Source organism: Bos mutus, chromosome X (assembly GCF_027580195.1).
Source record: "Bos mutus isolate GX-2022 chromosome X, NWIPB_WYAK_1.1, whole genome shotgun sequence".
Lineage (NCBI taxonomy): Eukaryota > Metazoa > Chordata > Mammalia > Artiodactyla > Bovidae > Bos > Bos mutus.
This window is the reverse complement of record NC_091646.1, coordinates 1304664-1316957: the sequence shown is the minus strand read 5'-3', so window position 1 is coordinate 1316957 and position 12294 is coordinate 1304664. Positions and strand designations below refer to the sequence as shown.

The 12294-nt window shown below is 52.6% G+C and overlaps 1 protein-coding gene across 5 annotated transcripts in view; it reads left to right on the top strand.

Moving 5' to 3' along the window:
* The window catches only part of BCORL1 (BCL6 corepressor like 1), a 60605-nt gene that overhangs the window by 24171 nt on the left and 24140 nt on the right, over positions 1-12294 (top strand). For 4 of the 5 annotated variants that reach the window (XM_070365377.1, XM_070365378.1, XM_070365379.1 and 1 more), the window contains 4 exons: positions 123-3398; positions 7171-7336; positions 8600-8680; positions 10762-11151. In XM_070365377.1, the coding sequence (XP_070221478.1) occupies positions 123-3398; positions 7171-7336; positions 8600-8680; positions 10762-11151 (3913 nt within the window). The remainder of the gene's footprint in view (positions 1-122; positions 3399-7170; positions 7337-8599; positions 8681-10761; positions 11152-12294) is intronic. The other variant, XM_070365381.1, reaches the window with a different exon arrangement.

The window sequence follows — 12294 nt, the reverse complement described above, 5'->3', positions numbered from 1 at the left end:
CTGCTGCGCTTTGCTTCTGCCAAGTTGCAAAGAGGACCAGCAGTCGCCCCTTCCAGGCCTCAGGAGCCTTTCACGACCTACAGAGAGCTAGTTAAGACAGGTTTTCTACTCTGTCATTGCAGGTGGAGCTCACGACAGTTGGAAGTGGCAGTAATGCCCGGGGGGCAGACCCAGATGGCAGTGCAACAGAAAAACTCGGGCCCAAGTCAGAAGACAGGCCTGATGACGCCCAGCCCCAGATGGACTATACTGGGAGTGTGGCTGAGACAGGGGGCCCCTTGGTGTCCCTGAGCAGCCCAGGAGACGGGCTCAAGCTTTCTGCTCCTGACGGCCCCGAGGCTGGCAACGACACTGCTGACTGCTCCTGGACTCCCCTTAGCAGCCAAATGAGCAAACAGGTGGACTGCTCGCCAGCTGGGGCCAAGGCTCTGGACTCGCGGCATGGCGTCGGGGAGAAGAATACTTTCATTCTGGCAACTCTGGGAACTGGCGTCCCCGTGGAGGGCACCCTCCCTCTGGTGACCACTAACTTCAGTCCATTGCCAGCCCCCATCTGCCCGCCGGCGCCCAGCTCGGCCTCCGTCCCCCCGTCTGTTCCAGACCCATTCCAGGTGCCCCTCTCGGTCCCCGCCCCGGTCCCCCACTCCGGGCTCGTTCCCGTCCAGGTTGCCGCTTCGGTCCCAGCTCCTTCCCCTCCCTTAGCGCCAGTCCCGGCTCTGGCCCCAGCACCACCCTCAGTGCCCACGCTTATTTCTGACTCGAACCCCCTTTCGGTCTCAGCCTCGGTCCTGGTGCCTGTGCCCGCTTCTGCCCCCCCGTCGGGCCCCGTCCCCATGTCGGCTCCAGCCCCAACCCCCCTCTCAGTCCCAGTTTCGGCTCCTCCCTTGGCTCTGATCCAAGCTCCTGTGCCCCCTTCGGCTCCAACCCTGGTCCTTGCACCTGTCCCCACTCCAGTTCTGGCCCCCATGCCAGCGTCCACCCCTCCGGCAGCTCCTGCCCCTCCAGCGGTGCCGATGCCCACCCCTACCCCGTCCTCCGGCCCACCTTCTACCCCCACCCTCATCCCTGCCTTTGCTCCCACGCCAGTGCCCGCACCCACCCCTGCCCCGATCTTCACTCCAGCCCCCACGCCCATGCCGCCTGCCACACCTACTGCCATTCCCACCTCGGCCCCCATCCCAGCCTCCTTCAGTTTGAGTCGAGTATGTTTCCCTGCAGCTCAGGCACCAGCTATGCAAAAAGTCCCCCTGTCCTTTCAGCCGGGGACAGTGCTGACCCCAAGCCAGCCGCTGGTATACATCCCGCCTCCAAGCTGTGGGCAGCCACTCAGCGTGGCTACACTGCCAACCACCCTGGGAGTTTCCTCCACGCTCACGCTCCCTGTCCTGCCATCCTACCTGCAGGACAGGTGTCTTCCTGGGGTGCTGGCCTCCCCAGAGCTGCGGTCTTACCCGTATGCATTCTCTGTGGCCCGGCCCCTGACATCAGAGTCCAAGCTGGTGTCTCTGGAGGTGAACAGGCTCCCCTGCGCTTCCCCATCAGGCAGCACCAGCACCCAGCCTGCGCCCGATGGGGTCCCCGGGCCTTTGGCAGACACATCCCTGTCTACTGCTTCTGCCAAGGTGCTTCCACCACCGCAGCCTCTGCTGCCAGCCCCCAGCGGGAGCTCAGCCCCACCGCATCCCACCAAGATGCCAGGCAGCGTGGAGCAGCAAACAGAAGGGACTTCCGTCACCTTCTCTCCCCTCAAGTCACCTCCACAGCTGGAGCGAGAGATGGCCTCTCCACCTGAGTGCAGCGAGATGCCCCTCGACCTCTCCTCCAAGTCCAACCGACAGAAGCTCCCATTGCCGAACCAGCGCAAGACGCCGCCCATGCCCGTGTTGACCCCTGTGCACACCAGCAGCAAGGCCCTGCTCTCCACCGTCCTGTCTAGGTCCCAGCGCACGACCCAAGCTGCTGGCAGCAGTGTCACCTCATGCCTGGGCTCCACTTCCTCACCCTTTGTCATCTTCCCTGAGATTGTGAGGAACGGGGACCCCAGTACCTGGGTGAAGAACTCCACTGCACTCATCAGCACCATTCCGGGCACCTATGTGGGTGTGGCCAACCCGGTGCCCGCCTCCCTCCTGCTGAACAAAGACCCCAACCTGGGCCTCACCCGAGATCCCCGCCATCTCCCCAAGCAGGAACCCATCTCCATCATTGATCAGGGTGAGCCCAAGGGCACTGGTGCCCCCTGTGGCAAGAAGAGCAGCCAGGCTGGGACTGAGGGACCGCCAAGCACAGTCAAACGTTACACCCCTGCCCGCATCGCCCCTGGGCTGCCAGGGTGCCAAAGCAAGGAGCTCTCACTCTGGAAGCCCACAGGGCCGGCAAACATTTACCCACGGTGTTCAGTCAACGGGAAACCCACCAGCACCCAGGTCCTGCCTGTTGGCTGGTCACCGTACCACCAGGCGTCTCTGCTTTCCATTGGCATCTCCAGTGCTGGGCAGCTGACCCCCAGCCAGGGGGTGCCCATCAGGCCCACCAGCGTCGTTTCTGAGTTTTCTGGTGTGCCATCCCTTGGCCCCAGTGAGGCCATGCATGGGCTTCCTGAGGGGCAGCCGCCACGGCCCGGGGGCCCCTTTGCTCCCGAGCAGGATACGGGCACAAAGAACAAAACCTGCCGCATTGCTGCCAAGCCTTACGAGGAACAAGTGAACCCTGTCCTCCTGACTCTCAGCCCTCAGACAGGGACCCTGGCGCTGTCTGTGCAGCCTAGTAGTGGGGACCTGCGAGTGACTCAGGGGCCTGGGGAACCAGAGAGCCACCTCTGCCCCGACAGCACTCCTAAGCTGGAAGGCCCCCAGGGGGCTTGTGGCCTGAAGCTGGCCGGAGAGACAAAGCCTAAGAACCAAGTGCTGGCCACCTACATGTCCCACGAGCTGGTCCTGGCCACCCCCCAGAACCTGCACAAGATGCCCGAGCTGCCTTTGCTACCTCATGACAGCCGCCCCAAGGAGCTCATCCTGGACGTGGTTCCCAGCAGTGCCAGGGCCGCTAGCACAGAGCTTCCACAGCTCGGAAGCCAGGTGGACCTGGGCCGGGTGAAGATGGAGAAGGTGGATGGTGACGTGGTCTTCAACTTAGCCACCTGCTTCCGGGCCGATGGCCTCCCAGCAGCTACCCCGAGGGGCCAAGTGGAAGTGCGGAGTAAGGCAGGGCAGGCTCGAGTGAAACAGGAGAGTATAGGTGTCTTTGCTTGTAAGAACAAGTGGCAACCAGACTCTGTGGTGAGTGATGGTGCGTCCGAATCTCCGCCACCCAAGAAAATGAAATGTGGCAAAGAGAAGGATGGTGAGGAACAGCAGCCACAAGCCAAGGTCCTGGTCCGAAGTTCCCACGGACCCAAGGTGAGTGCTGGGCTGAGTTTGAGGGCAGGGCCGAGATACCAGTGGTCTGCTTTGTCCTGCAGATGTCAACCTCATGCAGTGTTCTTGAGTAGATCTGTGAAGCAAAGTGATTGCAAGGCTTGTGCAAAGTGAATCATGACACTTAACCAAGGTACATTCTCCATATAGAATGTTTTAGTGTGGTGGGGGTGGAGTTTGCATCTTATAGGCTGTGGGAAATGATCCCTGCAGCTGAGGAAACCATTGTCCCAGATGAGGATGGAAAGCGGAAGAGTATGATACGATACAGGGAGGGAAATTAATAACAGGCCCTTTGCTGCATAGCCATTCTTCCTTTTCCTTTTCTAAGATAACTGATGGCCTTGAGAATTTGGGACCCAGGGAGGGAAGGAGCCCTTGACAGGGTTGCTCCCTGCACCACTGGGTAAACCTGCTTAGGATTAGCTTGGAGTTTTGAGGGGCCAGAGCCAGTTCAGCTTCTGGGCTCATCCACCAGTTTCCTATCCCCCTAATGCTTGGGGTGGTAGCTTTGGGTTTCAGCCTGTTAGAGATTTGATGTCCAGAGCATCTGGATCTGGGTTCTTAATAGGTTAAGGAGGATGGCAGGGTTCTAGGCAGAAAGCGGGGCTAAGAGGACTTGACCTGAATCCGGTGTTCCTCCAAAAAGTATCTGAAGGCCACTAGTGATCAAGGAGATTCTAGAAGCAGTTGAGGATAGGGCTTATTCAAGATACGGAGCAATTTGAGGTTATGTTAACAAGCCTTCAAATTGAATGTTGAATAGATTTCTAGCTAGAGCACTGTGAATTTGTCTGTGCAGAAGTTCTTAGTTGGTTGTTGTTGTTGTTGTTGGACCATAGAACACTTTGAGAAGCTAATGAGAGCTGCAGACCCTGTCCTCAGAAACATGACCTCATAATTTTGCCGATAATTTCAAGGGGCTCAAAGACCCAACCCATGCCCCAAAGCCCACCCATGGACTCCAGGTTAAGAACACTGGGGATAGAGTTTGGGTGGGTTTTTCTCACCCAGTGATGATGTATACTGGCCGGAATGGGCTAACTGATAGAGACAGGACATAGATGAGTGGTTGCCTAAGGCTGGAGAGAACAAGGAACTGGAGATGGCTTAATGAGTCCAGGGTTTCCATTTGGGGTGAGGAAAGAACTTTTGGAACTAGATAGTGATGATCCTTACACATGTTTGTGACTGTACTAAAAACAGTTGAATTACAAACATTACTAATATATGATATATCTCAATAAATTATGTCAACAAAGCTGTTGTTAAAAAATTATTAAATGAAGTGATATGTGTAGATGCTTAGAACAGTACCTGGCAGATAGTTAAGTGCTCAGGAAGTGTTGGTGGCTGCTATTGATATTGTTAATATTACAAATAGGATAGATGTGGTCCCCGCCCTCCTGGAGCTTATGTCTCACAGGTGACTCACTGGCAGACAGGCACCACCCCTTCCTATATAAAATGAAGAGTTCACAGGGTGCACTGACAGATGCAGAGAGCAGAGAATAAAGTTACAGGGTCAGGAGCCTCGAAGCAGCCCTTGGCAACTGCCTGTAATGATTTAGTAAATGTCCATTTTTCTGGAAAGCAAATATCTTGGCTCTTTCTTTTCTTACGTTCCATCTTCCTGAGGAAGAAACCATTGATTAGCAAAACTAAAATCAGGGGTCAGTTCAAAACAGCCCCTTTCAGGGTATGGCCAAGAATCAGAATAGTCTCTGGAGTATATACAGAAGTAGGAATATAATGTTAAGTATGTGAAACTTATACAATGTTATAAACCAATGTGACCTAAAAAAAAGAAAGTTATTTTTTAAAAAGAAACAACACAGTCTCCTGTTTCCTACACCACCTCCCCCAAGGCCTGGAGACTCCTGAAGGACCTCTGAATCATCAGCAAAGAAAATTCTCCTTCAGTCTGGTGCTGGTGGTCTCCTTATCATTTGGAAAATTCTTTAGAAAACCTTTCAACACTCTGTTGACCAGAACATTCATTTTACATGGTCTCCTCACCATCCCAACTTATTGCCTAAGTTGAAGTGTGCCCTTGCAGAACATGCAGACAGGAATCCCGTCTAGATGTTCTGTTCTGCTTGTTTTTGTCTTATCTTAGGAAGTAAAGGTTAATGATCTGTACTTGAAAGAGCCAGCTAAAAATGATATACAGAAATAAATAGGACATGTTCAAATTGATGTGCATTGAACTTTATCCCCCATGACCTGAAGGAGTTGTTTTCTGACTATACCTGAAGGGCACACTTGAAGCAGCTGGTGCCCATCTTCTTTCCTCCCTATGTCTTTCTTTCTCCTAACACTTTGGTTTGTAGGAACTTGCAGCAAGTGAAGGGAGAAACTGAACTTGAATTTCCAGCTCAGCCCTCCACTAGGTAAGAAGCAGGAGGAGTTGATGGGATAGCAGGATTCCCTGGACTTTGACGGGGATTGGTGACTTTGTGGAGTCCCCCTGCCAACCACTGCTAGAAGATGCTCCATCAGTAAGATATCTGCCATCCCCTTAGCTGGAGCTGGATCGTGATAATCTTCTAGAAGGTGGTGTGCAGGTCTGCTTAAGGGGAAAACCACTCTGCCTTTCTTCCTTGTGTCATTGTTAAAATGGTTTGCTTATTCCACACTCCCTGGACACTGCAATTCTGCCCTATTTCTTGCTGGATGGCGTGGAGAGATCTCAGAGCTTGTGAGAATATGTGACTGCTAGGCTCAGAGTATCCTAACAGTGCATAAGCATGACCATGGTGACTGTCTCAGGCACCAGGCAGTAGGTATGCGTGGAGCCAAGCATAGTCAGTGGAGACACAAGCACAGAAGGAAGAAGAGAGGAATGAGAATGGAGGTGAAGGGGCCTGCCCTGGGTGCTAGGAGCCCTGGGTCTTGGTCCCAGCTTGGCCATTTTCTCACCACAGGCACACACCAGTTAACTTGCAGGCTGGCCTGGTTCCTGGTGGCCCCTGAGGCAAGTGGACACCTTGGGCTGTGTTGCCCTGGACAAATGATTTAACCTCTTACCCTGGAGGCTCAGTTTCCTCATCTCTTCACTAAGGGTGATTATTAGCTTTTCCTTGCAGAGTTGTTAAGAATAACAGATCGAATGGTAGAGAGAGTGTTTGGAAAAGGTGAAAGGGCCACAAAGTGTAAGGGGGCATTGTTGAAAATGCCTGAGGCTTTTCATTGTCTTTCCTAAGTACGGGGAGATTAGAATGGCTCCCGTGGCAGACTTTTCTTCTTGCCTTAGTGGAATCTTTTTTCTAGTATTAATTTATACATGAAAATAGATAATTTTTCTTGAATTGGCCCACGCAAGAATTATTTTCAGTTGTTGGTGTCGATACTATTCACAGTGAAGTTATTTGAACAATGTAGTCACCCAACTTGCAGAAGAGGCATTTTTGTTTTCTGTCGGTCTCTCTGTTGCTGTTCGGATAGAGTATGGGGCCTGACTTTGCACCTTTTCAAATTACTTTGGGCGTTTACTCGGCTTGTGAATGCGGACTCTGTGGACCTGTTTAAAATGGTGGGATATGGATGTCTATGGGGATTAGCTAGGGCACTGGATTGGGTCCAAAAAGCCTCTGTAGCCCACTGTAGAAGGCAGAGGGCTGCCCCTTCCCCCAGCCCATTCCTGGGCAGCTCATGTCTGTGTTTCAGAATCAGGGCACAGGGCTCAACATTAAGAGAACATTCTTAAGATGGGAAGCTGACCTTGGACCTGACACTATCTACCTCTCCGCAGTGCCGGAAGCCACCTAGTGACCCCCAGGAACCCACCAAGAAAAGCCCCAGGGGGGCTCCAGATTCAGGAAAAGAGCACAATGGAGTCAGGGTAAAGCACAAGCACCGGAAGCCAACAAAGCCAGAGTCCCAGTCTCCAGGAAAACGAGCTGACGGCCATGAGGAAGGTAGGCCTGGCGCGTGTCCTGGCCCTCTCTCTGGGCTGCAGGGGGATCCCTATGGCAGACTGGGGTGGGGAGGAGGGCCTCTGACACTGACCAGGAAAGTGGGGCTTGCTCACTCGAGGAGAGGGAGATCATTAACACCTCTGAAAGTGGAAGGAGAAGAGAGACAGGAGCAGGGCTGCTCACCCTGGTTGCTGGAGTAAGGCACACTCTGAAGTGGTGCTTTTCAGACACACAAGAGTCAGTCCAACCCCAGAGTAGCCAGCCTATTAGCCTGTGGTGGGTCTAGGCTCAGAGAAGAAACGGCTTTAATGAGGATTGAGGCCGAAGGGGGATTATTTACACTGTTTCTCTACCTTTGGTATATTTGGAAACTCCCATTATAAAGGTTAAAAAATTAACTAGCTAGCATGGCTAGAGAAATCGTAAACCCTTATTGTTTAGGGACATACAGGATGTTTTGGGCAGGGAGGTGTGTACGTAATGCATGTGCTACGCCAGTGATAGTTCCTTGGCATCCTCTGCAGAGAGAAGCCCGCGTAGTCCCGCCCATAGTAGCCTGTGTTCACAGCCTTCCTGTCTGAGATGGCCTGCCCCTTTATAGTCTCTTCTTATATAGCAGCTTTCTGCCATCCGCCACGTCCTGCTCCCATCTTCCTGCCTTGCTCAGTCCCCCAAGATCCCTTCTCTGGGACCTATTCCAGCTCAGTTAGAATTTTGGGGTGGTGCAGCAGCCTCACAGTTGTCCAGGCAGCCAGGCCTTCCACTCTGTGGTGTGCCAGGTCATTGATGCCATGCATTTCCTTTTTTGGTGTCAGCCAAAATGACCCAACTCCCAGTTTTCAAAAACTGCCAGGAAAAGCTCCTTTTCTAAAAGAGATACTTAAATGGTGGCAGCATGTAGGTGTGCTCAGTCATGTCCAACTCTGCAACCCCATGGACTATAGCCTACCAGGCTTCTCTGTCCATGGGATTCTTCAGGCAAGAATACTGAGTGGGTTACCATTTCCTTCTCCAGGGGATCTTCCCGACCCAGGGATCAAACCCACATCTCCTCTATTGGCAGATGGATTCTTTACCACTGAGCCACCAGGGAAGCCCTGATAGCAGCATAGGGGGAGCTAATAAATGTAATGCAGGCAGAACACAAACCCTCCCTTGAGCTTTCCATCTGAGCCTTTCAGGGCAAGGGTGGGGGGCTTTCCTGTGCTGAGACTCTGATTGTGATATTTCTGCCTTCTGCCCTGAAACTGCACACCACTCCAGGTTCCTTAGAGAAGAAAGCAAAGAGCAGTTTCCGTGACTTCATCCCTGTGGTCCTCAGCACCCGGACGCGCAGTCAGTCTGGTGAGTGAGTCTGAGGCTGAGGCCCATCTTGGTACTTCTCCGCAGAGAGGTAGAAATCTGGTGGAGCCATTTTGCCATCGGCCTAAGTGGAGAGGTGGGAATTTCATTCATTGTGCCAAGATGCCCAGCTCTCTGCAGAGACAAGAGAGGCTAGGGTAGGAGCTGGGTCATTGCCCACAATTTTAGGACGATTTGCTTAGCTTTTGAGAACAGGGATTTGACACCTCTTATTGGCAGCCAGTGGTGGAAAGACGAAAAGCCTGTGCCACTCAGGAAAACTGGTTCTACTCCAGGCCTTGGCATCTCTTGATTATTGGGGCCAGTTACCAGCACAGACATTTTAATCTTTGGGCCTCTCTCCTCTTGCCCCATGTGACAAGCATCATCAAAATTGGAAACAGTCATTGAGTCGTCAGGGCTAGGAGAATCACACTTGGTCCCCTGAATTTGTACTAGTCAGCCCCCAGTGTCTAAGAAAGGATGGCTCTTGTCAGGCGCTCTTCTTGTCTGCTAGCCTCCAAGTTGGTACTTAGCGCTAGAAATGGTTGCCTGGGTTCACCCAGATATCCAGGCAAAGTGAATGGAATGGAGAAGCAGGCACAGTGTAAACTCAGTTATCTGACATTCTGTTAACGAGCACCTCCGCACACAGAGAGCACGCTGGTAATTGGGGTCTGTAATGACAGCCTGGAGGCCTTGACAAATCCTGAAGTGTCCTCTGAATCATCAAAGAGCCATTACGTTACAGCCATTGCCATTTTAGTGTTAAACACAGCATAGTGTATTTGGTTCTTTAGAAATTGGTGATCCCTGGGTGATCTCTATGGTGATTTGTATTAACCAGAATATTAGATTAACTAGAACACTGCGTTCCCTGCCTGGTCTGTATAATGGAAAGTTTGCTGGACATTTGCTGTCTTTAAGTGGTCTGACTGAGGGACTTGAAGCTTTGGTCCAGTGCCACTCTGTTTGCCTCGAACCATTTCTTCTCTTTTTTTCTGGCTGCTCTGTGTGGTTCCGCAACCAGGGGTTGAACCAAGGCCCTCAGCAGTGAGAGCTTGGAGTCCTAACCACTGGACCACCCGGGAATTCCCTTGAACCATTTCTTTTCTGCTGACCTCACTTGGGTTTGGGGATTGCTGAGTTAATAGCTGGGTCTTAAGAGAAAACTGGTGGTGTCTCAGAGCCACATCCAAGGACGATGTCAGATCTCCTGGACCGTTGAGCCGGGCCAGCTTAGGACTGCGCTTGTCAGCAGAGTTGAGGGTAGGAGTTGAGAGGAAAATGGCCTCTCGGCCAGTGGCAGAAGAGGGCAGGAAAGGTCCCATCGTCCTGGGGTGGTGGTGAGAGGAGAGGAAGTGCCTGCCCAGCGGTGAGGCACAGCTGCAGCGGGGTGGGGGTGGAGCTGAGCTGGGGAGAAAGCTCCACCCCTGGACTCGTGGCTGCTCAATAGAAGGTGGGGTCAATGTAAGGGAAGAGGGCCTGGCTCTGGAGCATTTGGGCGGGCCTAAGCCAGACTGTCACAGGAAAGGGGCTCCTTGCTTCACTTTTCCTGAGAGCCTTCAGAGATAACTCGACTTGCGCAGGGTGGATCTGTCAGCAAGTTTGGGGGTCACATAGTGAGCCGGGTTGGGGTGCCATGTCAGTCTGCCCTCCCTTACCCTCTACTAAACCCTGTGGCCCTCTCCTGCCCCTCACACAACTCTTGACACCTCGTAAGCACTAAGTAAGAGTTTGTGGAATGAATGAAAGTGGCAGGGCAGCACGGATGAGGAAGGGTGTGTGGTTTGGATACTCGACAGTTGTGTAACTATTGGACTGTGTAAAGCGCTTTGGAGTGAATTATCTCATTTGAGCCTCTGAACAGTCCTGTGAGGTCAGTAAGGCTCAGAACAGTATTCTCAATTTATAGACAAGGAGACAGAAGTGAAGGAACTTTCCCAGAGCATACAGCCAATAACTGGCAGAGTCTGAACTCGAACCCAGACCTGCTGGCTCCTAATCCAGGGCACTTGCTTCGACACCAAACTCTTAGTCCTTTGAAGAGATGCATGACCGTCCTCTGTACATCCCACCCGCAGGAAGCATCTGTAGCTCCTTTGCTGGTATGGCAGACAGTGACATGGGATGCCAGGAAGTCTTCCCCACAGAGGAGGAAGAGGAAGTGACTCCCACACCGGCCAAGCGTCGAAAGGTGAGAAAGACCCAGCGGGATACCCAGTATCGCAGCCACCATGCCCAAGATAAGACCCTGCTAAGCCAGGGCCGCAGGCACCTATGGCGAGCCCGGGAGATGCCCTGGAGAACAGAGGCTGCCCGGCAAATGTGGGACACCAATGAGGAGGAGGAGGAGGACGAGGAGGAGGGCCTGGTGAAGAGGAAGAAACGGAGACGGCAGAAGAGCCGAAAATACCAGACTGGGGAGTACCTGACGGAGCAGGAGGAAGAGCAGCGGCGGAAAGGGAGAGCAGGTAAGGCTGGCCAGGGGCTGCTGCCCCAGGCAGCTGCTGTCACCTGTCCCCAAGCCACAGTGACTCTGGCTTCTGGGGACCCTCAGGCATCATGGGTACTCCCACCCCTGCCTCCTCTCCACCTGCCAAAGGCCTCTGCACCCAGAGAAACCTGGTGCTATGAGTGCCAATTGCCAGAGGGGGTCACTCAACTGCAATCCCAAGGTCTTGGCTTGGGGTTGAGATTGAATAAGTTCCCACTGACCTGCAGGTGAGCTGAGGACGTGTATGCCCAAGCCCTCCAGTTTTATGTATATATATAGATATATAAATCTGAACATGTGGGCATGGCCACAGTGATGTCCTTGGTTACCAGGCAGTTCTCTGGTTGGCTTGAGGGAGTCGGGTCTCGTGGGAGGTTGGGTTTTCTCTCCTAGAATCCTCGGTCCGAGAAGAAAGAGGGCATTGGCTGCCTTTCCTGGGATGCCTCCAGCCCCTAAAGTTAAAAAGAAGTACAATGGTTTCCTCAACCCAGCGTAAGAAGTTCAAGTAGAAGCAGGCACAACTTGGCTTTCTTGGTTAAAGCCACAAAGGTTAGTGAGGCAGAGTGAAGCTTTGACATGACCCGAGGTGGCATCATTTTTGTTGGACCTGAGCTGGAAAGGTGGGGAGCCCGAGGAGAACACCAGGCTCTCTTTGGCCACGTCAGATGCTATAATACGCAATCACGGAGGCACAGACTGTCACCAAGGCCGATACCAGTTTGTTCTGTTAAGTGCTCTTCAGGCCCATTCCTGTAGTGGATTTCTAGATGAGCGAAAAGCACATCTCTGGGTTCAGTGAAAACACTTCTGTCTTTCACTCTCTTTCTCTGACCTCTGCCCTTGAAGCAACAATTGATTGTCTCCTATAATGTATTCATCCTGAGCTGCTAGTAAATATCTGCAGTCTCATTATTAGTGAAAACTGAACAACCATGTTGGAGTGGGTAGTATATTCTGGGTTTGCTATAATGCCAAGAAGGCTAACCCTCATCTCTGGCCCTGTTTAAGTAGAGATGTATATTATATCTATCCTCACACTTAAGAGAGTAATTGAGCCAGTTTTTGTCAACCGTGTGAGAGTAGGGATGACTTTCCCATTTTTCTGCCAGAGCCATGATGG